At 49.8% G+C, this 27,310-nt stretch overlaps 9 protein-coding genes across 14 annotated transcripts; 6 read left to right on the top strand and 3 right to left on the bottom strand.

The window, feature by feature from the left end:
- Positions 1 to 246: 246 nt before the first annotated feature.
- FOIG_07397 (uncharacterized protein) lies at positions 247 to 2,581 on the top strand. The gene is made up of 2 exons (XM_031206964.1): positions 247 to 1,529; positions 1,583 to 2,581. The coding sequence occupies exons 1-2, from the start codon at positions 1,342 to 1,344 to the stop codon at positions 1,653 to 1,655; spliced, it is 261 nt and encodes an 86-aa protein (XP_031064083.1). The 5' UTR covers positions 247 to 1,341; the 3' UTR covers positions 1,656 to 2,581.
- On the bottom strand, positions 910 to 5,309 carry FOIG_07396 (ubiquitin-like modifier-activating enzyme atg-7). 2 transcript variants are annotated; one of them, XM_031206962.1, is made up of 4 exons: positions 4,578 to 5,309; positions 4,406 to 4,529; positions 3,065 to 4,360; positions 910 to 3,017 (listed from the first exon to the last, which is right to left on the bottom strand). In XM_031206962.1, exons 1-4 carry the CDS (start codon positions 4,775 to 4,777, stop codon positions 2,550 to 2,552), a joined length of 2,088 nt encoding a protein of 695 aa, XP_031064081.1. In that variant the 5' UTR covers positions 4,778 to 5,309; the 3' UTR covers positions 910 to 2,549. The 2 variants fall into 2 exon arrangements, with proteins under 2 accessions (XP_031064081.1, XP_031064082.1); XM_031206963.1 differs by having other exon boundaries at positions 4,406 to 4,514.
- Positions 5,310 to 6,100: 791 nt separating this feature from the next.
- Positions 6,101 to 8,906, top strand: FOIG_07395 (dCMP deaminase). 2 transcript variants are annotated; one of them, XM_031206960.1, is made up of 3 exons: positions 6,101 to 6,547; positions 6,601 to 7,694; positions 7,789 to 8,906. In XM_031206960.1, exons 1-3 carry the CDS (start codon positions 6,526 to 6,528, stop codon positions 7,831 to 7,833), a joined length of 1,161 nt encoding a protein of 386 aa, XP_031064079.1. In that variant the 5' UTR covers positions 6,101 to 6,525; the 3' UTR covers positions 7,834 to 8,906. The 2 variants fall into 2 exon arrangements, with proteins under 2 accessions (XP_031064079.1, XP_031064080.1); XM_031206961.1 differs by having other exon boundaries at positions 6,601 to 8,906.
- Positions 8,907 to 9,658: 752 nt separating this feature from the next.
- Positions 9,659 to 10,004, top strand: FOIG_07394 (uncharacterized protein; the record flags this gene model as incomplete). The annotated part of the gene is made up of 2 exons (XM_031206959.1): positions 9,659 to 9,760; positions 9,816 to 10,004. 2 exons carry the CDS (start codon positions 9,659 to 9,661, stop codon positions 10,002 to 10,004), a joined length of 291 nt encoding a protein of 96 aa, XP_031064078.1.
- Positions 10,005 to 11,578: 1,574 nt separating this feature from the next.
- On the top strand, positions 11,579 to 17,212 carry FOIG_07393 (WEE/WEE-UNCLASSIFIED protein kinase; the record flags this gene model as incomplete). 3 transcript variants are annotated; one of them, XM_031206957.1, is made up of 3 exons in its annotated part: positions 11,579 to 14,717; positions 14,952 to 15,571; positions 15,621 to 17,212. In XM_031206957.1, the coding sequence occupies 3 exons, from the start codon at positions 12,830 to 12,832 to the stop codon at positions 16,329 to 16,331; spliced, it is 3,219 nt and encodes a 1,072-aa protein (XP_031064076.1). In that variant the 3' UTR covers positions 16,332 to 17,212. The 3 variants fall into 3 exon arrangements, with proteins under 3 accessions (XP_031064076.1, XP_031064075.1, XP_031064077.1); XM_031206958.1 differs by having other exon boundaries at positions 12,830 to 15,571; positions 15,621 to 16,020; positions 16,112 to 17,210; XM_031206956.1 differs by having other exon boundaries at positions 11,579 to 15,571.
- A 138-nt stretch (positions 17,213 to 17,350) lies between these two features.
- On the top strand, positions 17,351 to 19,180 carry FOIG_07392 (uncharacterized protein). The gene is made up of 2 exons (XM_031206955.1): positions 17,351 to 17,761; positions 17,814 to 19,180. The coding sequence occupies exons 1-2, from the start codon at positions 17,507 to 17,509 to the stop codon at positions 18,939 to 18,941; spliced, it is 1,383 nt and encodes a 460-aa protein (XP_031064074.1). The 5' UTR covers positions 17,351 to 17,506; the 3' UTR covers positions 18,942 to 19,180.
- FOIG_07391 (uncharacterized protein) lies at positions 18,900 to 21,351 on the bottom strand. Its single transcript, XM_031206954.1, has 3 exons — positions 20,496 to 21,351; positions 19,414 to 20,433; positions 18,900 to 19,347 (listed from the first exon to the last, which is right to left on the bottom strand). Exons 1-3 carry the CDS (start codon positions 21,096 to 21,098, stop codon positions 19,264 to 19,266), a joined length of 1,707 nt encoding a protein of 568 aa, XP_031064073.1. The 5' UTR covers positions 21,099 to 21,351; the 3' UTR covers positions 18,900 to 19,263.
- A 324-nt stretch (positions 21,352 to 21,675) lies between these two features.
- FOIG_07389 (uncharacterized protein) lies at positions 21,676 to 27,074 on the bottom strand. 2 transcript variants are annotated; one of them, XM_031206952.1, is made up of 3 exons: positions 26,872 to 27,074; positions 26,748 to 26,811; positions 21,676 to 26,668 (listed from the first exon to the last, which is right to left on the bottom strand). In XM_031206952.1, the coding sequence occupies exon 3, from the start codon at positions 26,128 to 26,130 to the stop codon at positions 24,400 to 24,402; it is 1,731 nt and encodes a 576-aa protein (XP_031064071.1). In that variant the 5' UTR covers positions 26,131 to 26,668; positions 26,748 to 26,811; positions 26,872 to 27,074; the 3' UTR covers positions 21,676 to 24,399. The 2 variants fall into 2 exon arrangements, with proteins under 2 accessions (XP_031064071.1, XP_031064070.1); XM_031206951.1 differs by having other exon boundaries at positions 21,676 to 26,811.
- Positions 22,887 to 26,340, top strand: FOIG_07390 (NADH-ubiquinone oxidoreductase 24 kDa subunit, mitochondrial). Its single transcript, XM_031206953.1, has 3 exons — positions 22,887 to 23,194; positions 23,313 to 23,603; positions 23,739 to 26,340. The coding sequence occupies exons 1-3, from the start codon at positions 23,072 to 23,074 to the stop codon at positions 24,105 to 24,107; spliced, it is 783 nt and encodes a 260-aa protein (XP_031064072.1). The 5' UTR covers positions 22,887 to 23,071; the 3' UTR covers positions 24,108 to 26,340.
- Positions 27,075 to 27,310: the final 236 nt, after the last annotated feature.

Below are 27,310 nucleotides of genomic sequence, written 5' to 3'. Positions count from 1 at the left end.
CTGGAGAGCGGCGCTCATATCTTTTTCAGTAAAAGAAGGCATTCTGAATTGATTGGCGTTAGTTTGAAATTAATTGGAATTAAATTGGTAGAGTTGTGACTGTTTAAAGTATATATAAATTGGGTGGCTGGGTTAAAAGTGAGGTGGCCGGTCTGTGGGGGTGGCCAGTCTTTGGGTGACGGACGTTACCACATCACGTTTTAGGTCACATGATGCTGAAAGCTGGCCGAATGTTCGGCTCCGAAATCTCTCTCCTCCGCGCCGTTGCCTCATGGTTTCACTCACAACACCAACTGGGTGACTCCTTTGAGCTAGAATTCTCCGAAAGAGGCCTACCATCGGCACGGGAATGGACAGGGTAGACTAAGAATCAACGATTGAAGCGAATGAACCAGAACCGGCATCGGCATCGGCGAGAGCCAGGGCAATCATGGCATGGTTATCATCATCTGGATCTCATGCGATCAAATCTGGGCTGTCCTGTCAATCTGGGCCAGAACCTAGAACGTGACTAGAAACGACATGGGCATATGCATTTTGGGGTAAGCATGAGAGCCTCGTGAGTGGCTGAACGAGTATCATATCATGGCAAACCCTGGTAATATTCGCAATCCAGGCTCACGAATGCAACCACTTGCTCTTCGCCGTTCCCCGGAAACAGCGCAGGTCATTGCTTCCTTTGGGATCCAGAAATTCTGAAATTCTTTTTGGGGATCCTTCAGAATCAGTCGATAACGACGAAGTGTTGACGGGAGAAACAGGGTGTTGGTAAGGGTGTGCCAATTGACCAATCGCCAGCGTCACCGGTCCCCGCCGACCAAATCAGAATCGCACCACAACCGCACTCGACGCCCTAGAAATCGTGCCATGCACCTCTGGGCTGTTGTGCTGACTGATAGTTTACGGTGAAAAATGATTGGCCAGCTGTCAAAACACCCTCTAATACCCCAGGATCCAGGTCTCTACAGTGGCATGATGGTCGCCAAACCAGATGAAATCTGACCACAATGGATGTATCCGGCTGCACGGGTTCTGGGAGGTCGCCGTTTGAAGGAATCCTTGACCAAATTTGTGATCTTTAGTGAAAAAGATCGGCATCTCAATTCTGTATAAGAGGATGTCATCTACCGTTCCCAAAGATAGTCTCTTCTCTCATCATCATCAGCATCATCAGAGCAATAACAACTCCCCACTCAACAAACATCTTCACCACTCAATTCAATTCTTTGAGTATATTACTACTGGGTTTCCTCTAAGGACAACTTGAAATCGATTCATCTCAAAAACAACTCAACTCAACCAACCACTTACACCAACCCGACTCCTTAAAATCAATCAAACATGTCTCCCATCGTTGTTCGATCTGCCGCCCGCGCTGTTCAGCGCCGCCAATTCTCTCTCCTCACTGCTATGCGAAACGCTGGCCGAGCCATGGAGTCTCACCCATTCGAGCGTCTTCCCATCACTCAGCAGCCCGCTAAGCCCGACTACGCCAAGATGTTCAAGCGAGTTGGAAGCCAAGCTCTCTTGTAAGTTGCTCTGTCACCCAAGACTTTGCCAATATCAACTAACAATCTCTCAGCTTCTTCCCTGGCTTCGCTGTCATCCTCGGCTGGCCCCTCGCTGCCCAGTATGCCTTCGACGGTAGACTGTAAAGGATAGATATACAGAAACACCCAATCTGTTGGATAGACTTCGACTGAGCAAGACTCGACGGTACCACTACTCGATAAACACATGCACGCATGGATACCTGGATATTGGGACCAATTGTTGTGACAATGCACAGTCACTGGTAAATAGCATGGAAAGGCGTTGAGGTGCATTGCAGGAAGGGTGCTTAAAGCAACCCATCTACGACTACATATGATAAATTTCTAGAACTATATAATTCCATATGTTATAACTTCAAAGCTTCTTTCTCTTGTGATTACTGTACATTACCTCCAATATTCGCTTTTCATCCTAAACACCCCGCTTGATATTCAGGTTACATCACATACACTAATCATCCCCAGGCATCAACGATATGGGGTACTTTAGCGATCGCTATCCTTGAGAGCTCTATCTTAAATGGAACGACTCCCTGGCAATATCTCATGAACCTTCCAAATACGCCGAGTTATACTCCGAATTATACTCCTCAACAGATTTATGACATGACCGCTTCTACACATTCTTTGAACCTGTCAGCCGTCCTACAATAAAAGCAGCTACTAGAAGACTAGGTACGCCGACGCCGACACTGATACCAACTCCTCTATTTCTTCGATTCTCTTCGACTTTCCCCACTAACCTATATTACGATGCGTTTCAAGATATGGCACCACGTCATTGTCCATAACTATCACGTGTTGGGGTTTGTCCATCGAATATTCCTGGTTTCATAGAACTAGTCTCTTCAGACATCGCACGATTCTCAATGCTGTCTCTGATATAGGCAAGAAAACTTCTAAATTCTATCCTAAGTAACAAAAACATTTAGGTAAACTTAGTAAACTTAGGCAAATTTAGTATAGACTTAGTAGGCCTTTAGACTAGTATATACTCTAAATTAGCTCTCCATCACCATCTTCGACAAGGTCGTCATCCTCTTCCCAGTCAACCTGGGCAGCCATCTCCTCTGCTCTTCGCTGAACTTCGGCCAGACCCGATAGCTCTGCCACGTAGTCCTTCTCTTGCAGTGCTTTCTTTACAAAACCCCATCCATCATTGCGGTAGGCATCAAGAATCTTGGGGCTGCATGCGCTGCAGCAGTCGTAAGATTGACCGCGGATAACAATGTTCTGAAATGTCGACACATAGCCCCTTATCTGATGCGGAACCAACCCCAGAGGATGCTCAGGTGGGTCTCGCTCTGGAACCACTCCAGGAGTTGGCTGTGGTGCTGGTGCATCTTTACCCAGTGGATGTTGTAACAAGCTTGTCAGAAGTTCGACAAGAAGGGCAGACGCAATCGCTGCAACACCGGGTCGAGTAACAGTACATTGCTGGTCCAGGGTCTGGTCCTTTTGAGACTAAACGAATGTTAGATACGGTCTAGAAAGTAGAAATGGAAACTTACATCAGCTGGGGCCACGACGTCGTTGCAGAAATAGCAGCCAAGCGGTGTCTGCCCCTCGGCATGGCTTTCAGAACCATGCCGCATAACAACATACGAATCGAAACCCAGGGCGGCGTTCATGACAATCTTTCCTTTGGCCTTTCCCATGACCGTTGGCAGCCATCGTGACTCTCTTGAATCCATGAGGAGGAAAATGGCATCGTGTTCGTCGATAAGCTTCTCCAGCTTTTCGTATTCCTCCCTTGTCTTCGACTCGTCTATATAAGGGTGACCGAGCATAGGAACGAACAGCCTGTGTCCTTCACTATCTATCCCTGGGTAGATTTCTTTCAATGCTTCAGCAGCTCGATGTGCTTTTGGTTTTCCTCCTTCAAGACAGTCTTGGAAGTTGAACAGTGGCTGTCGGACAGGGTTGGAAAATGACACTCGCCCATAATCCACAAACGTTATCTTCCGGACGCCCCAACCCATAAGGTTTCTTGAGACATAACTTCCCAGCGTACCAGCGCCAAGTAGCAGGCACTTCGTGTTCTTAATAGCATCTAAGTCGAGTTCAGGGGCGATCCTCCATTTCATGAGCTTTAAGTTCAGGTCGACAGAGCCGTCAGCTTGTCGTGCAGGATCCATATACTCTCCTAGGTTGACTTGTTGTGCCTGGAGTTTGCCGTTACTCGACCGTGCCCAGCCAGTAACCTTGGGCATTTCAGTGATCTCTAAGTTCTCGACTGGATCCATCTCGATTGGAAGAATGACACTGCGGGCTTCGTGTCTCTTTGCCTGGATATCTCTGTAGCAGATTACTTTGGTCTTTGTCAGATGAAACCTTTGTCGGATAAGGACCAGGAAATTTCTCAGGGGCCATCCAGGACCTTCTGGGTACGTCGAAGGGTCAACAAACGCAACATAGCGGTCTTCCTCAGCCACCTGGTCGAAGAAACCATTCTCAAACTCTCGCAGCGAGGCAACTTCCCATCGAAAAGGAAGTCCCTGGGAAGAATCCGGATCATCCGTATCCTGAACTTCACCGTGTACCTTCTTGACCAAAAAGAAGCCATGCTCGCGGGAGTCGACACTGTACCTCCAAGTTCCTACCCTGTCAACAAGTGCCGTGCTCTCCTTGGAGTTGAGCCGTTCGGCTGGACCGGATCGCTTCCACGAAGGATCAGAGTGCAGAGCAGGGAAAGCGAACCAGTACGTAAACTTGTACTTTTTCAGGTCCGCGTATGAAAGTATGATGAATGACGAGAGCAGGGATGGAACAGAGTAGATACTACCATCTTTGATCGCATCCCAGATCTAGAGTTGTCAGCGGTGCTCCAGTCTCGGTGGGCTCATAAATACCTGTCGGCCCGCAGTCTTGAGCATAGCAGGTTTGTCTGTATTCTTGAAATCCTCGAGTGTATTGACGTTCCTAATGATTCCCTCGGCCCTCATTGTCCCAAGAGGGGGACTGGGCGCATTAGTTCTGCCATAGTCAGAGAAGGACTGTGCATAAATCAAACAGCGGACCTACCTGCTGCTCGTGAGGGCATTTCCTAATATCTGCATGCGGCAGCTGGACTCTGGTTCTTCCAAGCGGGGTTCATAGAGGCCAAGAATGCTCCGCGCTGAGTCGTCGAGCTTGTCATGCTCAAGCTTTGAGCCAAAGAGCGCCGAGTAGAACGACAGCTCGATCTCTGAGATGAACGGGGCAAATTGCAAAGGGGCCGCCATCGTGATTAGAGGCTCGCTTCCAACACTGATCCGACTGCGGTTGTTGCTAAACCGTGACGACTTTCGCCTGCTTAGTATTTGCGGAAAGTAGCCTTTTGGGTGGGATGAAGGGGAGGAAGGTTCGGTCCAGCTGCTGAGAGCAGGTATTGTACTGCTTTGTTACGGCAGCAACTGCGTCCCTGAGGCAGATAAACCTTATGGTTTTTGAGCGCTATTATGTCGGCCTGTTGTAGGGCTGTCACTGTTTACACTACTGTTCTTTAAAGCTCAAAAAGCTTTTGTATGGTTAAAGGTTGGATACAGTTCGCAGATTCGATATGTTGGTCCTGTTCAAGAGCCAGTTGCTTTCCTCGTCGCTACTGTAGTCGGATAAGGTAAACAAATTGCCAAAGCGATACTGTTTTAATTTTTTGGCTGTTAAAAGTGTCTTCTCGAGGGCTCATGACCTGTTATAGCTGGAATATAAGGTCATCGTTGTGTGTATTCCGTGATCTTATGAAGGGTTCACCTGAACGGATAAGATGACCGTCACTGGTGATCATGGATGTGGAGCTCCGCCTTAGGTCATAGGCAGGCGCCAGGGAGCAAGAAAACTTAGGACCTCTATTCTAAGTGATAAAAATATTTAGGCAGATTCAGTGCAGACTTAGGAAGCCTTTAGATCAGTTTTTTTATCACTTGGGATAAATGTCCTAAGTTTTCCTGCCTCCCCTTAGCCCCACCGCGGGGTACTGGGCATGCACCTGCCTCCCGTCACGCAGCCTAACTTACCTATCGGACCAGGCCTTATCGCCATTTCAGAGGTCCCTCACAGTGTATATGTCGTTATAGGGTAAGCAAAAGCCCTTGATGTTGGTGGCTGCGATGTGGCCCTCGTGCATGCAAGTCCGAATGCCTATGTAAAATAAAAAAGGACATCCCAGTATTAATAGTCTTCTACATTGTGTTTCTTATTATATCGTCATAATAGAGTCATGCTCATGTCTATTTAAAGCGTTGTCATATCCATACCTCAGATCGACGCTATGGATGTCATCCCGTTGAAGATTTCCCAGCTACATTGATAGAAAGTTGCTGACCGAAAGCAACTACATATCACCGTCAGTAATCCAGCTTCAAATTTTACCGAGAAAAGGGGATCGATATTGCAATCCCCATTATTCCCGTTCATCATAAACAATGACCCTTAAGACTCATTTACCATCACCTCAGCTACAGGAGAAACACGTTCTTCACAACCGCAAACTCGGTATATCGGAAGTTATCAAGCATACACCCGTTCAGATTTATTTCCACCATTCACTTGAAGAATGTGACCTTTATCTTGAGGACGCCATTTCATTAACGAGAGATTTGTGTCTGAAACATTCAAGGGTTCAAGCTTTCTCGGGACTGCTGGAATGTGCGCTTTGATCATAACTCACAGCATCTATATATATGAAGTGTCTAACTAGATCGAGATTTGTATGATAACTCGTAAGATGGAGAAACATACTTGTCAACTTGTCGGCCGCTTTCAAAGTCGAGTTTGCGACACTTTTCAAAGGGTTCTGTAGACATTCTAGAACACCAACGGTCACGGCTGCGAACAGTGCACCCCCACACTCTGCGACGCGCTTAGAATAGTCGCCGTACGCGTTAAATGACCATACGAAAATATCAACGTGAGGCATGATACATCACCCAAAGCCTGTTCCTGACTTTACCTCCACAAACATCAGAACAAAACCACAGCATCGAACCACAACATGCTCATCGGCGTCTGCGGCAGTAAGAACATATCGCAAACTTCCCAAGTCAAGTCATAAACTCACAACGTTCAGGTATTTGCTCCGGCAAAAAGACGGTGGCCCAATATCTCGTTGAGCATCATGGATTCAAACTCCTCCATCTACAGCCACACTCGCAGCCAAGGCCGTCCAATTCCTCGCTTGGAGCCGAATCCGCATCACCCGAGGAACACGGTGCAGAGTCTCCATCACAGTCTACCGACTCAACAGCTTTCACAGGCGCTCTGACCTCAACAGCGCTCACCACCAAGAATGGTTACCAGTCTTCTTCTGAAACCACGCTGACTCTCCGGGATGGTCCGCAACACGTGTTTTCCACAGCTGAGGAACTCCTCGACTTTGTGACGAAACGCTGGCGTAGCCGCTTTGTCACTACCGACATTCCCACCGAGGCCGTTCTAGACGTCTTTCTTCGTCGACCTTTCTTCTTACTGCTCTCCGTCGATGCGCCATTGACGGTCCGCTGGCGACGGTTCCAGGACCGCGCGAGGCAGAGGCATGCAGGAGAGCCTGACATGAGTCTAGAAGACTTTGTCACAGAGAGCGATACCCACCTATACGATGCAGAGAAAGGCCTCTCACCCCTTATCTCGCGTGCTGTTGTGAGACTTCTCAACACATCATCCTCTCTAGCGCACCTCTATGCTACCCTTGGCAAGCTGGACATCCCAAATCCTGATCGTCTTCGCCCTTGCTGGGACACTTACTTTATGGAATTGGCATCCCTTGCTGCACAACGCTCCAACTGTATGAAGCGTAGGGTCGGATGTGTTCTTGTTGGCAAAGAACGCAGGGTCATTAGCACCGGTTATAATGGGACTCCAAGGGGACTACAGAATTGCACTGAAGGAGGCTGTCCAAGGTGCAATGACGGCAACAGCTCCGGAGTGGGCTTATCGACTTGCCTGTGTATCCATGCCGAAGAGAACGCGCTTTTGGAAGCGGGACGAGAAAGAATACGCGAGGGTTCTGTCCTATACTGCGACACGTGTCCCTGCCTCACATGCAGTATCAAAATCTGCCAGGTGGGTATTAGCGAGGTTGTCTACGCCCATACGTACAGCATGGACAACGACACAGCCCGGGTGTTTAGGGAGGCTGGCGTGAGGCTGAGACAGTTCATACCAGTGAGTACATGAACCCTCCCTTCGAGTCCAGATCTGGACGAAATTCTGTCATTCACTAGTGCTTTTTGAGAGTTTGATACTGACTCAGATCTAGCCGCCTAATGGTCTGATTCATCTCGAGAAGATGGAACTTTATTAGATCTTCGGTATCTCGGCCGTCTCACTATGATCCCCTGCTATGCCTTTGTGGGGAATCTTGAGAGTGACGCTGGATTTTGCCCAGAATGTGGCTTATTGAAGCAGAACACGATGCTGGAATTGCTTCGCCAAGATTTGATGCCAGAAGACTACGTGCTCAGGATCACCCACTTCAGTTGGCATGCAAAATTCGCTCATCTCGATCCTCCCTCGCGAGGAGGTGCATATGAGACTTTAGTCAAAGGCTGAAGTTGACCTGCAAAGTTACTGTACCCCTCGCTGACTCCCTTGCCAATGTGGTGTCCAATTGTCCAATCAAATAGTATATGCTACACTCTCTCATGCAGTCCCGAGTCCACTTGAAGCATTGCATCGCTGCACCGAAACCTCACAGACGGAAGCAGGCAAGCAGACGGCCCGTCGAGATGCGTTTTGCATTGCCAGCGTGGCCCGTTATTGAGGCCAGCAGGTTTCTAAGCCCCAATGACGCCGAACTCCAGAACACTATAGGGTAGTCATAGCCCACTTGGCCGCAGTTATGGTAAGACGAGAATGAAGCCACTTTGCGTCATGGCGTTTGTCTGTGTCTTCCGTTTCGGATAACGGTGCGCTTGGGTTCAAGTTGGTTCTGTTCTCGACGGTCTCTTATGCAAGACTATCATTTTAACGCACATGAATAAATTCAATATCTGCATCCTTTATCCGAGCGCTTAATTTCGACTACATGCTAATTAAAGTCATGCAACTTTTCGTGGATGTGTAGGCTGTAACTAATTAAACTCTTGCTTGGTTTCATCACACTTGAACACATTGTGCGTTTGCATCGCAACAACAGGACAACGGCTACCATCTGCGGGAAACAGCTTGCGAATAGGGGCTCAGGAGTATGTTAAAGTTGGTGAAGCTGCACTGAAAGTTGTAGACCGCTGCCGCCAGAGGCCACTTACACGGCCCTTATAATATGAACTGCATAGGGGTTCATTTCACAGAGCCGCAGACTTGTGCGGTGTGCTTCAACGGCGTGCTAGCTGCAGCGATGTCCCATAGAATATGCAACCAAGTCAGGCGGTCAACAAAGTTGGCACTGATGTTGTGCACAGCCAGTTGCATCCCCTGTCTAGTGTAAAATATGCGAGCGCGGGGGATGCATGCGAGTGAATTGAGTTGAGCTGATCTGTTGGATGTGAACAATGAAGGACCTTTCATTATGTTAGTGCAAGTGACGATGATGCTCCATGTAAGTCGATATATGAGTTGATCTAAAACTTCCGATCAAGAAGCACGGAGCAGCAACGGTAGAAGCAATGCCGATTGATGGTCTTGATTGGCAGTTGATTAGATGGACGACATGCTAGGGGCTTCAAATCTCAAAAGTACGATGCGTAGCTTTTCGATTTGATGCGCTTTGTGGTCCCTCTGGCCGAGGCCCCAAGCTTATGAGCAGGGCTTTTGTGCCTCTTCTCGTCCACACGCAGGCCCAACAACTGACGAGCGCACATAATTGAATTGTTAGCGCAGTGCCCTCTCGCATATAGCGGGGGCCACCCCGGACTCACTCATAAGAAGCGAGATGACATGGGCTGGTCGGCATAAAGAGCACAATTAAAGCTCAAATTACCACCGTCAGCTAGTGGGGGAGTGCACAAGAGGATAGGGGAAGCAAATCGTTTGTTTGTTTTGATCAGAACGGGAAGATTTCCTGCGCGTCATGAGAGGGGCCGGCGTATCGGGATGTAGGTCAGGACATGGTTGACACTGATGCTGATGCTAGCCTCGAGGTCCTGTGCCCGATGCGATGAGCTGGCCTGGCGTGGTATGGCCATGCCATGGCTGCTACTGATTCTGCTGGTGGAGGCAGAGACGGCCTGAATAAGAGGGCCACTGGGCGGCTGTTAGAAGGAGAGAAGACTCCTCATTGGAAGTGGCTGGTATGAGGAACTCGCTGGTTAACGAAAACTAAGTTGTGCTGTACCCATTGACTAGCCAGGGTTGACGTTGTCTCTGTTGTACACGCTGTACAACACAACTCACTCACTTGTTCGAGGTAGCCCAGTCCTGTACGAGGCAAGTGATGGGACCCGGGATAGAGCATGCCCACCAGCAAGTGACGGCGACGATCATGACGCTGAATGGTCTGAAGGGGACGGGAGCCAGCGAACGGGTGGGCTCTAGACACGGCCCCAACGCCCCGTCCCAATCGTATCTTGCTTTGGACTCGCTGCAACCTGCGAGTGCCAGTGCAAGTGCCCGTGCTGCGACCTTCGATCTATCTTGGGACAGTTACTCCAGCGTCTAAGTAGATGCTGCTGTCCTACAACACCTGCGACCTCTAGACTGACCAGCAGAAGCGCTCATCTTTTTTGCTCCATCGAGAATAGACCTCATGCCATTCCACCAGAATTCCATGCCATGTTAGAGGCGATCTTCAGTCCAACGGGCGCCATCCCATGCCAACTGCCAGTGCCATGGGATCTCCCCTGGCTGGGAAGAACAGAGAAGTCCCTGGGCCTGAGGGGAGGTCTCAGGGGTGAGGTGGCTTGCCATGGCTTGAGGAGCGTCTGAAGGACGGGAATACCCCTGAGCACTGGTGCTGAGAGGCGCCCAGTGGGGTATTGACGAACCAGGGCTTTGGATGTCCGACTTACATGTCAGTCTCTTGAATAAGATTTCCACATGAACTTTGGTGTTGATAGAGGCCATTTCAACCTGGAAAATGTGAGCAAGAAAGAGCCAGACTCTCTTCACAAGTGGGTAATTCCTATTGTATCTGTATCCGTATACCTCTTTCATCTCGTAGACGGAGAAGAGATGCTGGTCAGTCTGAGGTTTGAGGTTGGCTTCAGGAACCACTCCAGACTCTACCCATGGACATCGTGGTCCTCACTTACAAGAGTCCTAGCGCAACAGGCATCAAGGCTCAACAAGTTCACAGGAACATTCAGTCACAGACAACGTGATTTTCCCTGACGATCAACGATCGTCGTTATTCAATAAGTCGGTTGTCCTACCTACGGGTGACGAGGAGGAAACATTAAGACATAGAGAGAGAATCTTTGGATATGACGAAGCCACGAAGGAATGTGATTGTTCCGATGAACGTGCCATCATCGATGAGACAGAGAGATCAGTGCTACTCTACCTGTAGAGTAGAGTAGCAATCAGTAGCTCAGAGGCTTGAGATGGAACATGGATGGGCCATGAGCGGGTTGAGTTACGGGGGCCAGCTCCCGGCGCCATCCTTGAAGGAAGCCACTCGCTAACAGGGCCAGCCTGGAGGGTGTGTTAGCGAGTTGATGTTTGTCTGTTGTTGCACCCCTGGCTTTTGTTTGGAGAAACGCGTCTTTTCGTGTGTCACTATTCCCCTTTAGGTAAACGTGTAAACAAATGCGTCACTTGTCGCGCGCCTCTACCCCAGCTTGTTGTTTTCCAGCCTCTTTAATGTGACGAAGAGATTTTTGATGGTAGAGTACGAGTACGGATACACCAAACTGAATTTGCCTCCCTGGTGCAAAGTACGCGCGTTGTTTTCCTGTTATAATATTGACTGCTCTAGTGATTCTCCCGTTCCTCATCAATCGATATATTGATATTGGTTGAAGACGGGAGGCTTGTAGACAACTGTAAACCCCCACTAACTTAACTTGAGCTGCCTGCCATTTTTACGGGGCGTGCACCAAATCGTTAGCCTCCAGCGCCAACACGCGCCATCCCTGGGCTCCCACGCTCCCTATCCCCATCCATCTATAGCGGACCCTCTCTTCCAACCACTCCAGGCGGTCTTGTCCATCCTCTTTCTTGCGCGCCCGCCCTTCCCTCTCATCCCATCCTGTCCTATTTCTCACTAGTATTTTGTCACACCCTCTGGGTCTTTTTTACTTGCAAGTCAACTCTCGTCTGCACCAACTTTCCAACACAGACACCAAGAAAGCCCAGACGAGTGCATACCAGCCTGACTTGCCACTACCATTCGTTGTCCTTTCGACCTGATATTCTGAGTCACCAGACCCCAGTTGGAGTATCCACGTTCTGCCCTGAGGAAGGGTTCTTGGGTTTCAACGCAGCCACACGAGGGGTATTGTACACGACGGGGCAGCATAGTATTATTGCTCTGAACTCTGCTGGTTGTGGATTCAAACAAACCACAAAAACAAAGACTGGATGAGCAAGAGCAAAGTAAAGCAGAGACAAGACCGGACGACAACTGCAGGGACAATTTGCTTTTCATTAGCCTCTTCTTTACAACTTCTTAGTTTGTGTCAGGATCAGTAGCCCATGCCCGTTCACGAGCGCCATGGTCCAACTGCCACACCCTAACTACTAGTTCACCTACCTAACTCTCTTGTCTTCCCGTTCGCCTCTTCAACCCGCCCACCCCCAACCCGGACGTCCATCTTCTACGAAACACGACACCACCACCACCTGCAGCACGACTACTCCTACAACTGCTTAGCAGTTCCAACTTCTACCAACTTTCCTCCTCTACTCAACCTCACTTTTTCTTTTGTCGACAATCACTCATATTTGCTCAACCCTCAACGCGAACTCACGTCGACCCACTCTTATCTAAGGTATCTATCTAGCTGCCTTGTCGACGACATCACCATTCGGGCACTTAAACGGAAGCCTACACTCAACGCACTTCTGCCTTCTGCCTCCTCACTTTAGTGTCTGATTTACCTTCAGTTGTCGAGTCATGATATGACCTTCGACATCCGAGTGAGACTGGCATAGCTTTTTGCGATTTGTTGGGCATCGCGTCGAGCTGCTTCTCACATCTTCGACTTGGCCATTTCACGCAACACCGTTAACGGCTTGCACATTTGGCTCACCAACGTCCGCAACCTTTATTTCTCCCTACTGCATTCTTCACCGGTCACTGTATCTCGCACCAGCAATAATATCGATAAGGCCTAGTTATTCAACTGTTTATATCCATTAGCCTTACTGCGTCATCTGCTCGCGCATTACCGAAGCGCGCAGCACTTCACAACCTCACAATGTCCTTCTCGAACAGCAGCGGTGGCACACTCGCCCTACCATCACCAACCCACGCCCACCACATCGACGTCACATCGGCAGTTCGCACTCTCCGGCGCTCTATTTCACGATCACCTTCCAAGTTCTTGACGCGCTCCAACTCCCAAAACTCGCTGAGCCCCGAAAGCCCCCACCAAACCTCACCTCAATCGCCTTGTCGTCGATTTGGCGCAACACCGCAAAATCAACAACTTCTACCGTCCCACACTCGCTCAGCACCTCCTCACATCAACGGTGCCCCGCATTCAACCGCCTTTACACCTTTCCGCCCCAGCGTTAGGCTTTCGTTGCGTTCCGCCAAGGCCGGTAAGACATCGCCCTCGAGACCGTTGACACGAGCACGCGCATCTCCCAAGAGCCCTCTGAAGAGGGCACTCAACATGGCTCCCGATAGCGGCAACTCACTACCTGCGATACCTTTGGCTTCGGTTATTGATGCATCAGGGCAAGAGAACAACGCTCTGGGAGCTACAAGCCCCATCTCTGTCAGTCCCGTCAAGCGGCGCAGCCTCACTCTCGACGTCGCTGAATCTTCGCCGACATCATTTCTCAAGTCTCTTGATTCCAACAATGATGGCCAGATGGTCACAAACAACGGGTCATTAAAGCGCAGCGACGCAACCATGAATCTGGACCAACCGAGCCAGGGAAGCCCGGTGGCTAAGCGACGGAGCTTGCATGGAATATCGGGGCTGGGCCAGAACGAGGACCAAAATATCTTTGGCGCCAACACGACATCTTCACAGAGCTTCTATATACATGAAGACTCATCTACCGAGTATGAGATTGCGGGTACTAGCGGATCACCGTTCCGCGATCCTGTTCCCTCACCAACACCTGCGACGACAAATGTTCCTAAGAGGTCATCGTCCCTACGTAAGTCAACTCTACAACAAAGATATGGGGAGCGAGGATCTTGGGGAAGACGATCCGGTGAACGACAGCTGGCTCAGATGAGCTCCGAATATTCTCCTGTCCGAAGTCGACCTCGCCTTTCTCTGGACCAATTTGTTCCTCCTCCCGTGCCTCAAGAGAGTCCCTTTGTTTCTACAACGCCGACCTCGAAACCACCACCCACTACTTTCTTTGGCGACAAGGCCCATCAACCACATCCTCTATCGAAGACACTGACGACATCGTCTTCAGGAAACAGCCTAACCGAGGAAGCACCTATTTATGCTCCCGTGGCCCGGATGCCAGATCGACCCAGACCTCACCTTTTCTCACGATCTCTACCTCTCAATGCGACACGACCTACTCGCCCAAATGATATGTCCAAGGCCATGGCGACACCCAGCAACTCGCAGCTGTGGGTGGGCGCTTTCAACTCTACTGGACTTATTTCCAAGGTCAACCGAAACCCCGAAGAGGATGCCGACAAGAAGATGGCCCCTCCCGATACACCATGCAAGAAGCACTCTAACCCGTTCGCTACTTTCCCTCCACCGGCCGGGAGTGCCATGAAGAAGAGGGGTAACAACCGGAATTCTTTTGGCGGTCTCCCTTCCACCCCATTTGGTAACAGCACAGGTCCCAACAGTTTTGGTAGGCCAGGAAAGGGCATGTCGATATTCCAGCGTGGCAGTGCTTCTAGGAGTGCACGTCGCGGTAGTGTCCTTAGCCTGGATGGTGACGAGCACAAGCTCTTTGGTGAAACGATTGACTTTTCGACACCCATGGAAGGCGACGCTCCTCCTACTCCAACCAAGAACACTTTGACTCCCAGCCTTAGCAAGGTCAGCGAGTACTCATTTGAGAGTCCCCATGATAACCATAGCCCAACTGCCAACCGAACATTACACTCTACTACTCCGGTCCTCGGCACCTCTATCCCTCGAGAAGCAACTTGTAAGTCGGAAGTCCCAACAACGGACGGACCAGCTGGAACAGTCGACAATTCAAGTCGGCTTACCGATGCTGGACGTCTGTATTCCCCATCTTCGCATCTGCCTCTATCTTCGTTTGGCCGTTCCAGGGCTCGACGAGGATTACACTCTCCTTCTCCACTAAGCACAGTTTCTTTGAGTCATCCCCTCAGTTCTCCTCATGAGACATTTACTAAATCGAAACTCTGTGAATCAGCCAGCCCCCTTGATGGACGACGAACACCGCAAACGCCACGTGAGAGTTTGCTGCCTCTCGACACCAGCCGATTGTCTATTTCTCAGATTGGCGATGGCTTCTCTGATAACATGCCACCTCCCGTCACCCCAACAGCAGGACGGGACTTGCGATCATCTACCAGCCTCCTTGTTACTCCTGTGAACGCCCGTACTAGTAACATTGACATTGACGCAAGCCTATCCTCCCGATTTGACAAAGTGGAGCAGATTGGAAAGGGTGAATTCTCTGTCGTCTATCGTGTCACTCAGGCGGACCATCAAATGACATTTGGCAACCTCAGTACAACCCCGACAACAAGCCCCACCAAGGGTAGAGTCTATGCTGTAAAGAAGAGCAAGCATGCGTTTCAGGGACCAAAGGACCGGGATACGAAGGTCCGAGAGGCCGAGATCTTGAGGACTCTTAGCTTCTCTGAGCATGTGGTCCAGTACTTCGATCATTGGGACTACAATAACCATCTCTATATCCAAACAGAGTACTGCGAAGAGGGTACCCTCGACAAGTTCCTGGGCACTGTTGGACGAGGTGGACGACTAGATGACTTTCGCATCTTCAAGATCCTCCAGGACCTGTGCTTGGTAAGTTATAAACCACTTCGCTGCTCTGTACGTACTAACATTTCTATAGGGCCTGAAGGATATCCATGATTCAGGTTTCATGCACCTGGATCTCAAGCCGGCCAACATTCTTGTTACGTTCGAAGGTGTTCTCAAGATTGGTGACTTCGGCCTAGCCCAATCCTGTTCATCTGCCGAAGGCGTGGACGTTGAGGGCGATCGTGAGTACATGGCCCCTGAGATGCTCAAGGGCAAATCCTGCCAGTCCGCCGACGTCTTCTCTCTTGGCCTCATCATTCTTGAGACAGCCGCCAACGTTGTCCTACCTGACAACGGACCGACGTGGATCGCCCTCCGCTCTGGAGATCTTTCCGAAGTGCCAAGTCTCACCTGGAATCCCTCTATTGAGGTCCAGCGAGATGCCACTGGTAACCCTACCGAGATAATGCATAGCGATGATTTCACAAGTGGCAAGACCCACGACCCAAGCAACTTGTTTGGCCCATCCAAGCGATCGGAACTACTTCAACCTCCCGAGTTTATGGTTAATGCCACCCACAGCAGTTCTCTCGATTTGATTGTACGATGGATGACAGCTCAAGAACCCAGTGAGCGACCAACTGTGCATCAGGTTCTGGAACTTGAGGGCCTGCAGTGGGTTGGCCATCACCGCGCCGCACCGGCAACTGTTTATGAAGGAAACTGGGGACCCGATGAGGAGTTGATCCCTATTTCCATCGCAGAGGGTGGTGACAGTGACACAGAGATGACCGACGTCTAGAGGGAATTACCTGGTTGCATTTCACTCTGGATAGCACTGGAGGTCTACTGAGAAGGAGCTTTTTGCGATTTCTATAAGGGAAACACGCCTGAATGATGTTGGAGAACCTGGCTCGAACTAGGATCATAGCACTCACGACCAGGAGGAATTATGTGCTCTGACGACATCTACATTATTTGCTACTACGACACGACACGAATACCACGAGGAATGGAAGCCATTAGCGGGAGATTTATTCCCATGGCGTTTTGTTGAGTTCTTTATTCAACCTTTGATTCGGAGGCTGTCGCTACCAGGCACGCCACGACTGTTCCCCGAACCGACCATTTTTTTCATTTGTCAACTTTTCTTTGTACGCCACAGGGAGCGAGAGCACGATTTGAAGAATGTGCCCCTCTTAGGAAGATGGCTTGAATATTTTGCGTCTCAACAGCGAGACTGCGTGTACAAAATACCCCGGAAAGCATTAGACATGCTGTGGCTACAGCGCATATTGGGTGGGAGTAATAATCAAAAGTTCCGGCAAACCTCTGCAGGATTCAGCAGAGAGGGGCAACAGCACAGGACACAGCATATGGAGGAGCCAAAAAGAGACGGCTGTCTTTAAGAAATGATTGTATCGAGTCATTGGAAGGTGCAGGGTTTGCTACATGAGACGCTGGAATATTGTAAATTATAGTAATGGCTCTTTGAGCAAGCATACAAGCAAGCATGGTGGAAGGATACTTTAGAAGCCCACTGCCGAAGCAAGGCAGAATGGGATGGATTGAAAGGCCACTGGATGGGGGAGCTTGATCTGATAGCTGCTGATGATTCTGACGACGAAATGGCATGAATATGATACGATCGATTCACAATCAACACTTCGCTTTGGCTGTGTATCAAGTTGTGTATGCGTGATATCCGAAAGCCTATGATACTGCAGCCCTTTATCATATCAGTCTATCTATAGCTCCTATGCACGCAACTGATAAATATGGAAATCTACGTAATACATCTCATGTTACGCCAACGCCCTCCAATAACTGCCGTCTAAGGCGGGGTTTACTAAGACGAATTCACATTCGATACATAACCCGCCAGCCTTTCAACTTACATCTCCGCAACTTACCTCAAACTTATATCTAGTCTCACATCAGCACCCACATATACACTAAACACACCTCAGCTAAACAATGACAATCCCCACGCTACTACCAGGGCAGGCTGGACTGCCTAGCATTGAGAGCACAAAATCGTACTGGCATCGCAAACCCTCTGAGAAGCTCCTCGGGCATCGCACCACAGCAGAGCTCCCTTCCACGGCTGATGTTGTGGTCGTTGGCAGTGGTATCACCGGGGCATTTGCAGCGAGAGAGCTTGTTAAAGGGGGCTGTAAGAATGTGGTGCTCCTCGAGGCAAGAGAGGCCTGTTGGGGAGCTACAGGAAGAGTGAGTTAAGTCTACTGAGAGTCTTTTATACGGGTTTACTGATTGTCATCAGAATGGTGGTCATTGCCAGCCCCTTATTTACGCCGCCAAAGCTCCAGTCGCTCAATTTGAACTTGATACCTTCAACTTCCTAAAGGACCTTGTATCAGAGCACAATATCCCTTGTGACTGGGAGACGGTCGGAGGTGTGCACCGCGTTCCTTCACAAGAAATCCTCGACATCGTGACCCGGCATCTAGACCGTCTAAAGAAAACCAATCCTGATCTTGCGGACGACATCAAGGTTATAACAGATCAGGAGCAGCTGAAGAAGCTGCGAGTTTCAGGGGCATCTGCTGCCATATACCAGCCCAATGCGGCTAAGCTATGGCCGTATAAGCTTGTTAGCTGGGTTCTTGAGAGTCTCCTTGAAGCGAACGACTCAAGCGTCTTCAATCTTCAAACAAAGACGCCCGTGGAGCACATTCAGCGGATAGGTGACTCATGGGCTCTCCACACCCCTCGTGGCCAGATAGCAGCCAGGAAAGTCATCCTAGCAACTAACGCTTATACCTCACACCTTATTCCAAAGCTATCTGGGTACATAGTTCCCGTGCGTGGCCAAGTTGCTGCTCTCACCCCTTCAGACGGCAGCTCACCACTGGAGCATAGCCACGTGTGGTGGACACCAGATGGAGGAGACGACTATCTTGTCCAGAGACCTTCGGGTGAACTTATCACTGGCGGTGAGAGATTAGGCTCATCCGGTGGCCAAGTTGGACTATCGCGGGACGATTCGATCGACCCAGTTATAGCCCAGCGATTGCGTACCTCACTTCATGAGGCCGTCAAGCTAAGGGCACCAGAAGAATCCGAGGACACTTCTCTTCAAGCTACTTATGAGTGGACTGGCATCATGGGCTATTCGAAAGATGGCTATCCCTGGGTTGGCCAACTACCCGCTTCTCTAGGCGGTGAAGATAGTGGCCTCTGGCTTAGTGTTGCTTATACGGGGCATGGTATGCCAGTTGCGGCGAGATGTGGAATAGCGGTTGCCCAGGAGATATTGGGGATCGCCGATGGTGTGAAGCTGCCAGCCCAATATCGAATTGATGGAGGGCGAGTTGATAGGGCCCGAGATATGAAGATACCCTCAACACTGCTAGACGAAGTCAGGATGATGATTGGTGATGGAAACTAAAATATATGTCTCATGGCAAGGGCCATGATGAAGTCTGTGTGTGCGATTAATGGAAATAAAGTTATGCCTGGAAAAACCATGAGAGATGCTACTGTTGCTTGTTGAGACAGCCTCCCTTACACTAAGAATTTTATGCAAATGTATTGATACATGTAAACTCTGCTCAGTCTGGTCCTAGAAAGGCGAATTCTTTTGTCACCAAGCGTGACATACCTTATTTATCGACTTGCCCATACTTCACAGACCATCGCATACGTAAAGAAGTCTATGATTTGCGAAGTGATGCAATATATTAGCTTGCGCGCCTGTCGCCGCCGCTGACCTACAGCTTGGCGCGCACCTCAAGGCCGTTGCTAACTTCGCGTTTTGCTCGCTCACGAAGAGCCTTACGCAAGATCTTGCCCGACTTCGAGTGACAATATGTAAGCCTCGAACTTGCAGCGCCTCTTACTGAGAAGGATAATAGACTTACAGGAACTTTGGGAATAGCGTCGACGAAGACCACTCCCCCCTCAAGTTGTTTGTATTTGACAACACGACTAGCCAGCCAGTCTGCGATTTCTTTTTCAGATGTGTCTTTTGCGTTTGCTGATTTGACGACATAGGCTCGTGGGAGCTCCTCACCGTTGACCATGACCCCAACAACTGCAGCGTCTGCAACATCTTCTCGTTCAAGTAGGAGAGACTCGAGTTCAGCTGGAGCAACTTGCATGCCTTTAACCTTGATCAACTCCTTGACGCGATCCACGATATGAAAGAGAGATCCTTTTGCGTATTCCTCCACATATGCAACGTCCCCGGTACGAAGCCATCGAGTGCCCTCAGAGTCAGTAACAAATGCGCCTTGGGTTGCACTTGGGTTTCTCCAGTAGCCACGCATCACTGTAGGACCCGTGATCCAGAGTTCTCCTGGGGTGTTTGCAGCCGTAATTTCCTCTCCAGTTTCGATATGGATCAACCTGGCCTTGGAATCTGGCGTCAGCTCACCAGCCGCAGAGCTGGGAGCTTTGTTAGGGTCCCACGATAATGCGGTGCAGGTTGCTTCAGTCATCCCCCAACCTTGCCGTACTACTGACTCGCCCCCAGGTATCATCCCAGCTATCTCGCGTTGTGTATCCTTCGCTAATGGGGCAGCACCGGATGCAATCATGTCGATGCTACTCATGTCGGCACGGCGTGCAAGTGGGTGTTTCGACATAAGGACAAGAATAGGGGGAACGGCCAGAAGCTTCGTGATGCGAAAATTCTGAATATGTGCGAGCATCTTTGGGAAATCAAAAGAAGGCATGATATATACAGGAACTCGCTCACAAGGGAAGCTGGTGATGAAGTAGCCTTGACTAAAGGCATGATACATGGGGAGGAAACACAAGGCAGCAGCACGTTGACGGCGAGCTTCGTAGTCGGGATGGAGTTTATGGAAAAGAGTCACACCGCAGCTATTCGCAACATGATTGTAATGTGAGATCTCGACACCTTTCGGTATTCCAGTCTACTGTTATTAGCTTCGCGGCACTTATTCAGGATCAAGACAAAGTTGAAAGAATGACTTACAGTGCCTGAGCTGTAGTTGAGAGAGCAGACAGAGTCATTAGAATCATTTGGCTCAGTCCACTCGAATCTCTCGCCCTCTGGCCTGGATGCAATGAGCTCTGTCCAGTGTCGACTGCCTTCTCTAGGTTGTGTCTCAACAGGTGAATCTGGCCATGTCGAATCCAACAAAAATACTTGTGAAGCTTTCATACCAACCTGTGAGGCAGCAGCCAATGCCACTTCCATGCCACCCTCCGCGGCAACGACGAACGATGCCTCGCTATCTTGAAGTTGATGGGCCAACTCTCGAGTGGCATACCCAGGGTTAGCTCCTGTGAATATACCCCCGGCCATCCAAATGCCCATCACAATGGTCGGGAAGAATAAGCTGTTACTAGCGAAGAGGAGAACACGATCACCTGGCTTAAGACCATTGTTGATAAGACCGACGGCGATACGCTTCGCAAATAATCGAGCTTGGTTGTAGGTGAAATAACGTTGCTCAGGGTTGTCAGCATCGATGAAAGCCTTCTGATCTGGCAATGGCCCTGAAGGTGAGCCAAATATCCATTGTTGAATCGAGCAATTAGGAACCGACACCGAAAATCGCGATTCGATTGGCATGATGCGATGTTATCGACAAGTCGAGATATTGATGTTTTAAGAGAGATGGAGTTCAGAATAACCAGTCAGATAGAATTCAAGGTTGTCTTTGTTTGTAAGATGGAAAGAGGCCCAGCTCAGACGAGTTGCAATTGCCTACCAAGACTAGAAGTATCAAGCCAAGCCAAGCTAAGCTGAAAACCTCAGGAAGGAGGTGCGCCATCTACCTACCTTCTTCTGTAGTTCATTTAAGATCTGGCGCTTCCAAAGTGGCTCTAGAACTAAGGTATTAGCTGAAAGATCCTAGCTCTTAGTTAGAAACAAGGGTCTTTCACTCTGAGATCGAGACGATAGAGTTGAGCCAGGGGTCATCAACTCACGATGAAGGATGTCACCAGAAACAAATGAACTACAGATTCAATAATTACAACCGTGGCTGAATTATTGACGCGAATAGGCTTAATATTATATACACGAACAGTTTGTACATGCTGCAGTTCCTCAGCCTTTTTCAGAGAGTGATGAGGACGCTTAACTAAAATTAGCTACACTCATTCTTGGATTCCAGCCATCACAACGCCGGCTCCCTACTGTGTCCCCGCCATCTGAAACTTACGACGACAACAATCGATATCATCTCAATGGCCAGCAAATTATTGACTGGTTTTATGCGCCCAGCCCGGTGAGTTATCAACTACAGGACCAGTTGTCATCGGTAGTCCCGGGTTATGAGCCTCCAGAACCACAGCATAAAGGTGGTGATACCTCAGCACCCAATCCACCGTTGATGTCTCATCGCCAGAAGTAAGTCTCTAGCCGAGCTACACAATTGTGCTTCCCCAAATATCAAATGGGAGGCTCTGTACCAATGCGGGGTGGCAAAGTTACCTTGACTCGGGGTTTTCTTGTGGTTAAAGAAGGTTCAACAACAAAACCCTTTTAGGCTTATATTGCCCTGACCATGTACCCTTTCGTTTAACCTCTGCACGTGAAGAAGCGAGTGTAAAGCAACACTTGCGCATATAATCGAGTATGCTGCAACTCTTCGGTTGTCCCACCTGAAAGATCATGTATGAAGACAAATCTGGCAGTGGATGGCTTGAGTTTCGGTTGTTTGACGAGCATCATAGCGATCGGCGTGTTGGATCCTGCTTGTGCCATGAAAGAGAACGAATCCAATTGGATTTAGTTTCGACTTTAAGGCTCCAAAACGAATGCTGATCGTCGTTCAACAGCACTCACCTTACAGCAAGCTGGGTCATAGGCTATTGAGATTGAATCGTGATTCACAACATGCTCAGTGGTTAGGTATAACAAGAGGGATGTATGGAGATTGCGCACAAGGACAGAGGAGCATGTGGTACCACCAAATTCGCGAAACTTGTTTTCATAGCGTGTTATTTGTAAGTGTTGAAGAACAGAGGGTATGTGTTGGCAGGATAGGTTCGGTCAGCGAGGGGAGCTGCAGAACTTCTGTTAACCCAAGCCCATCAACCCCAATGGCCTTTGGTCTTTGCGAGAAAGCGATTCTCTACGGGTGTATTCGATTGAGTCACCAGTAAAAGATTAGCTTATTGTTTGCTCACGTCGGTGGCTGATTTGAGTTCTTATGTGGCTAAATCAACAATGACGATTTCAGGAGAATGTTCATCGTCGTAAGCTAACCATAAAAACATCGATGATTGAGCTTTTCTGAATTCAAGATGAGGCAGCTTGAGATAGGCAAAGTAAGGAGATGAGCTACAGGTCCACCTCCACTTACATGAAGGACGATACGTACCTCTCCATCCGGTCCACACCGGGACGGCTAAACCTTGGGTCAAACACACCAATCATCGACGTTGATTTTGCAAGCAGCTCCAACTCGAATTGCAATGCTCGCTACGACGGCGACATTTTGACAAGATCCGGAACCGACGACCTTAGAAGCCCTCCCGCCTTCGCGACGACACCCGCTCCGCTCGCTCAGGAAAAGCACCACCAAACTATTCACAATGGCGAGCAAGCTCACTCCCCTCATCCGCTCCGCCATCCGGCCGGTGTGCCGGGCTGCCCGCCCTCAGTCTCGCGCCGCCTTCTCTCTCACAGCCAGCCGACGAAGCGACACTCTCATGGTGGTAAGTAGGCCAATTGGCGCTGTCAATTGCGACCCTGGACCATAGATCATGGTAGATCTATTGGCGCGCAATTGCTAGCGATGAGAACCAACTTGTCTGACCTATGGCCGTATGACAGCATCGAAACACCGAGGACAACAACCCCGACATCCCTTTCAAGTTCAACGAGAAGAACCAGACCGTCATTGCCGAGATCCTCAAGCGATACCCTCCCCAGTACAAGAAGGCTGCTGTCATGCCTTTGCTAGACCTCGGCCAGCGCCAGCACGGCTTCACCAGCATCAGCGTCATGAACGAGGTCGCCCGTCTTCTTGAGATGCCTCCTATGCGAGTGTACGAGGTTGCCTCTTTCTACACCATGTACAACAGAACTCCCGTGGGCAAATATTTTGTTCAAATCTGCACTACGGTATGTTGTTTTCCCACATGAAGCACGCCTTTGTCGACTGCAATTGCTTCACGCTAGTCTGGCAATGACGATTAGACGTCATTGAAGATTACCGAATACTCTAAAAGCACAACCCACTAACAACGGCACCAATAGACACCTTGCCAACTTGGAGGCTGTGGATCTGATGTTATCGTCAAGGCTATTAAGGAGGAGCTCGGAATTGAGCAGGGCCAGACCACTGCTGACGGTCTCTTCACCATTCTCGAGGTCGAGTGCCTCGGTGCCTGCGTCAACGCTCCCATGATTCAGATCAACGACGACTACTATGAGGATCTCACCCCCGCCTCCGTAAAGGATCTCCTCAAGTCCCTTCGGGCCCAGGCTACTGCTTCCGACCCCTCTACTGTCAACGTCCCCAAGCCTGGTCCTCTCAGCAGCCGAGACACATGTGAGAACAGTGCTGGTCAAACAAGCCTTAACGCGGAGCCCTGGGGAACCGAGACCACAAGGGCGGACCTGTAGAATTATAACATCATTATCTCTCTTTTTTTAGTTCAATAGCAAGAAATGCAAAAAGTGTCCGGCGGGAGGAGGCTTCAACTGTACATAACATCATGTCAAATGCTTTCCCAGGTATAGAATGTGTGGATTCTCGTCAATGGCAATATGATATGCTGTGTGAAGTATTGTGTCCGCATAGGACTTTGTTTCTTCGTTCCGTTCGTTCATTTGATACAATCGCCAAAAACATGTTACGCCAAAAAGAAACACTACACCCAAACCAACTACCTGTTCAGTCCCTCATCATTTTCACCTAGGAATCGCCCACACGCAAGATCCAACCGTCCCCAAGACGCTCATTGTCCTCACCTAGACCTCCCCAGATCAAAATGCCGCTCTCCTCAAGTTCACCCATCGGGGCGCTTGCAAGCCAGCCTCTCGCCGCGGGCATCTCATCACTGTTATCATCGTCGTATGGCTCAAGATCAAGCTTTGTCCACTTGCCCTCACCTGTCTTGCGGCCAACAGCTTGCCACATGGCAGCGGTAACGCTGGCGGCCGTCATACCCAGAGGTGGAACTTGGAAGGCCCAGACATCATTCAAGAACTTGCCTGCACCTTCGTGGCCTTCTGAGCTTGGGTCACGCTCACCCATGGTCAGGACAAGATACTCATATCCAGCCCCTGAAGTGATTGCCTCCAAAGATGCGACACTTCGGGGTTCCGGCCAGATCTGAGCTGGCTCGGCGTGGATTTCAGTTGAGTCGGCATTCGGATCACTCTCAAGAATAGTTTGCCAACCACCACGTGCGCGAACAGCAACTTCACCCTTGGTGCCTCTATCGTCAAACGTTTCAACCTCGAGGTGGAGAAAGTCGAGTTGCCCTCCGAGTTCGCTTTGTCCATCAAAACCCCCGAAGCGAAACAGGCGGGTTTTGCTCACACAGATGGCACTGCCGCCTCGAGCAGGGCCTGGAGCAGCTGGAAGCTCAGTCCAAGTACGGTCATGGACGTTGAAGGCCCAAATATCATTGGCGCGCTCGCCACTGGCGAGGCATCCAGCATGAATGAAGAAGGTACCGTAGCCATCAGACTCTTCATCCACAGCATCTTCAGCAACATTACCAACAACAGGAGCTTGAGGAATGCCCGTCTTAGACGTGTCTCCGAGTGCCCACTGTCCCCAGGTCTCAGGTTCCTTGGGCCGCTTAGGAGCAAAGTCCCGGGGGCGGTCGATCGATGTGGCTGTGTGATAGCTTCGCGGAGCGGGTTGGGGCACAATTGCACCACCTGGAACGACAGGGGCAGGGTCAAGGTATGTCCATGTGTTGGAGCGGGTGTCAAAGACCCAAACACGGCCACCTTCGTTCAGGGGCCGCATGTCGGGACCTCCGCGACCACCGAAGAGAAAGATACGGGATCCGATGACGGCAGTAGCATGGCCAACTCGTGAAGCTGGGACATCACCCAATTCCGGTTTTTCTGGACCGGCAGGCTGCTTACCTTTGGACTTGCTCTCGACCTCTTCATCTGAAGATTCGTCTTCTTCCTCATCATCATCTTCTTCTTCTTCTTCGTCGTCCTCCGCAAGAGAAACTTCGTCGAGCTTTTTCTCGATCTCCTCTTCGTCTGGCTTCTCGTCGGATTTGACTGGCTCCGGGGCCTTTGGCTGAACGGGTTGCTGAACCTCAGGCTTCTTCGGCTGGGCATCTGGTTTGGCGGGGGATGCCTTGATCTTGAAGTAATCGGCCCCAGCCGAGGACCAAGGCAAAGTTACGACATGCATATCATTGTCGACGGGCTTTCGGGGCTCGATCTCTCCGCCAAAGAGGTAAGCGGTTCCGTGGACGATATTGAGAGAATGGGAAGAACGGGGAACGTCAGGGGCATCAATGCGCTCCCATGTTCCTTTCATAGAACTCTTCTTCTGGTGAGTTGCCGAGGGAACGGATGGAACGGAAGGCATAGGCATAGATGGGAGGTTTTGCTGGACATTGTGGAGGAGGTCGGTGGTACGACGCTTGAGTAGAGAGAAAGATTCCATGATGATGGATTTGGGCCTGAGGGCCGATAGGTGTGAGCAATATTGGTGTTTGGTTGAGGTTGTAGGTTTATGTGCACAATGACTGAATGAATGGGATGATGTAGGAGGAGAAAATGAAACATGCAAGCCCGGTCAGCGGCGGGGGGAGCTTACAGTATGAAGTGAGATGATGCTGGCGATAATGACGGGGATGACGTAGGCGCGTTTACGTCCATTTACAAGGGTCTTTATGGATAATTATAGATCTTGAGGATCATAATGAGGCACTTAGTATCGGCACCGAATCTATTATAAGTTCGACTCTTTAATTCCTTCATGCCAATCCAAATACTGGGCTCTTTTTGTCGATGTGCATGTGATGCAGGCCATGCTTTGCATTGGATCTGACGGGCTGAGCTTGCAGCGGACAAGACGGACGTTGAAGGGACCTGCGGGGTACAGTAATAAGGGACCTAACGCAGTTTACCTAGGTATAGCTTGGGCTAGTCTAGCGGCGGAAGCTGTAGAGCTTGGGCTCAGCCAAGACGTCGTGTAGAAACTGTTCTCGATGGTTATTATCGTCTCCTCTTCTCCTCTCTCAGGCCACTCTCTTATAGAGAATTGACGAGTATACTCACTCGATGACAATACCAAGTCGGATAGATCCTATTTCACAAAGGGAGGCATCAAAGCCTCGACTAACTACCAGAGAAAATACTACTTAGTGGCAGTGCGAGCTAACAAGCTAACAAGCTGACATACCGCATTCAAGCGGAGCTTCAGCTTCAGCTTTAGAGGCTCGACTCCTGTTGAATCTCGATTGTCCTAATCGTGAAAAAGGTAACTGAAGATCTGAAGGTGGATAAAAAAAAATGAACAAGCGATCGGAATAAACAGCAGTCGAGAAACAAAGCATTGTTTTGCCTCGTTATTGATTCAACTTCTAATTGACGCCCAGCGCATTTCAAGAAGCAAGGATTCTCAACCCCCCATGTCTCAATGCTCTGGGGCCATTGGCTGCCCCGAAACGGGCAGATTTCCTCTCAGGCTCTGGGCGATGAGATGCGGGTGAAATGAGCAGCTGAAGCGGCAGATCGCCAGCGGTTCGCCAGTATCAGCAGACTGGACGCCTTCAGCTTCCATTTCTCGACCCTCCAGGCCATATATACAGACGATTCCGACATGAACAACGCCTGTTTAT

Source organism: Fusarium odoratissimum, assembly GCF_000260195.1.
Source record: "Fusarium odoratissimum NRRL 54006 unplaced genomic scaffold supercont1.10, whole genome shotgun sequence".
Lineage (NCBI taxonomy): Eukaryota > Fungi > Ascomycota > Sordariomycetes > Hypocreales > Nectriaceae > Fusarium > Fusarium odoratissimum.
The sequence above is the reverse complement of the archived record's forward strand: the minus strand, read 5'-3'. Positions and strand labels throughout refer to the sequence as shown.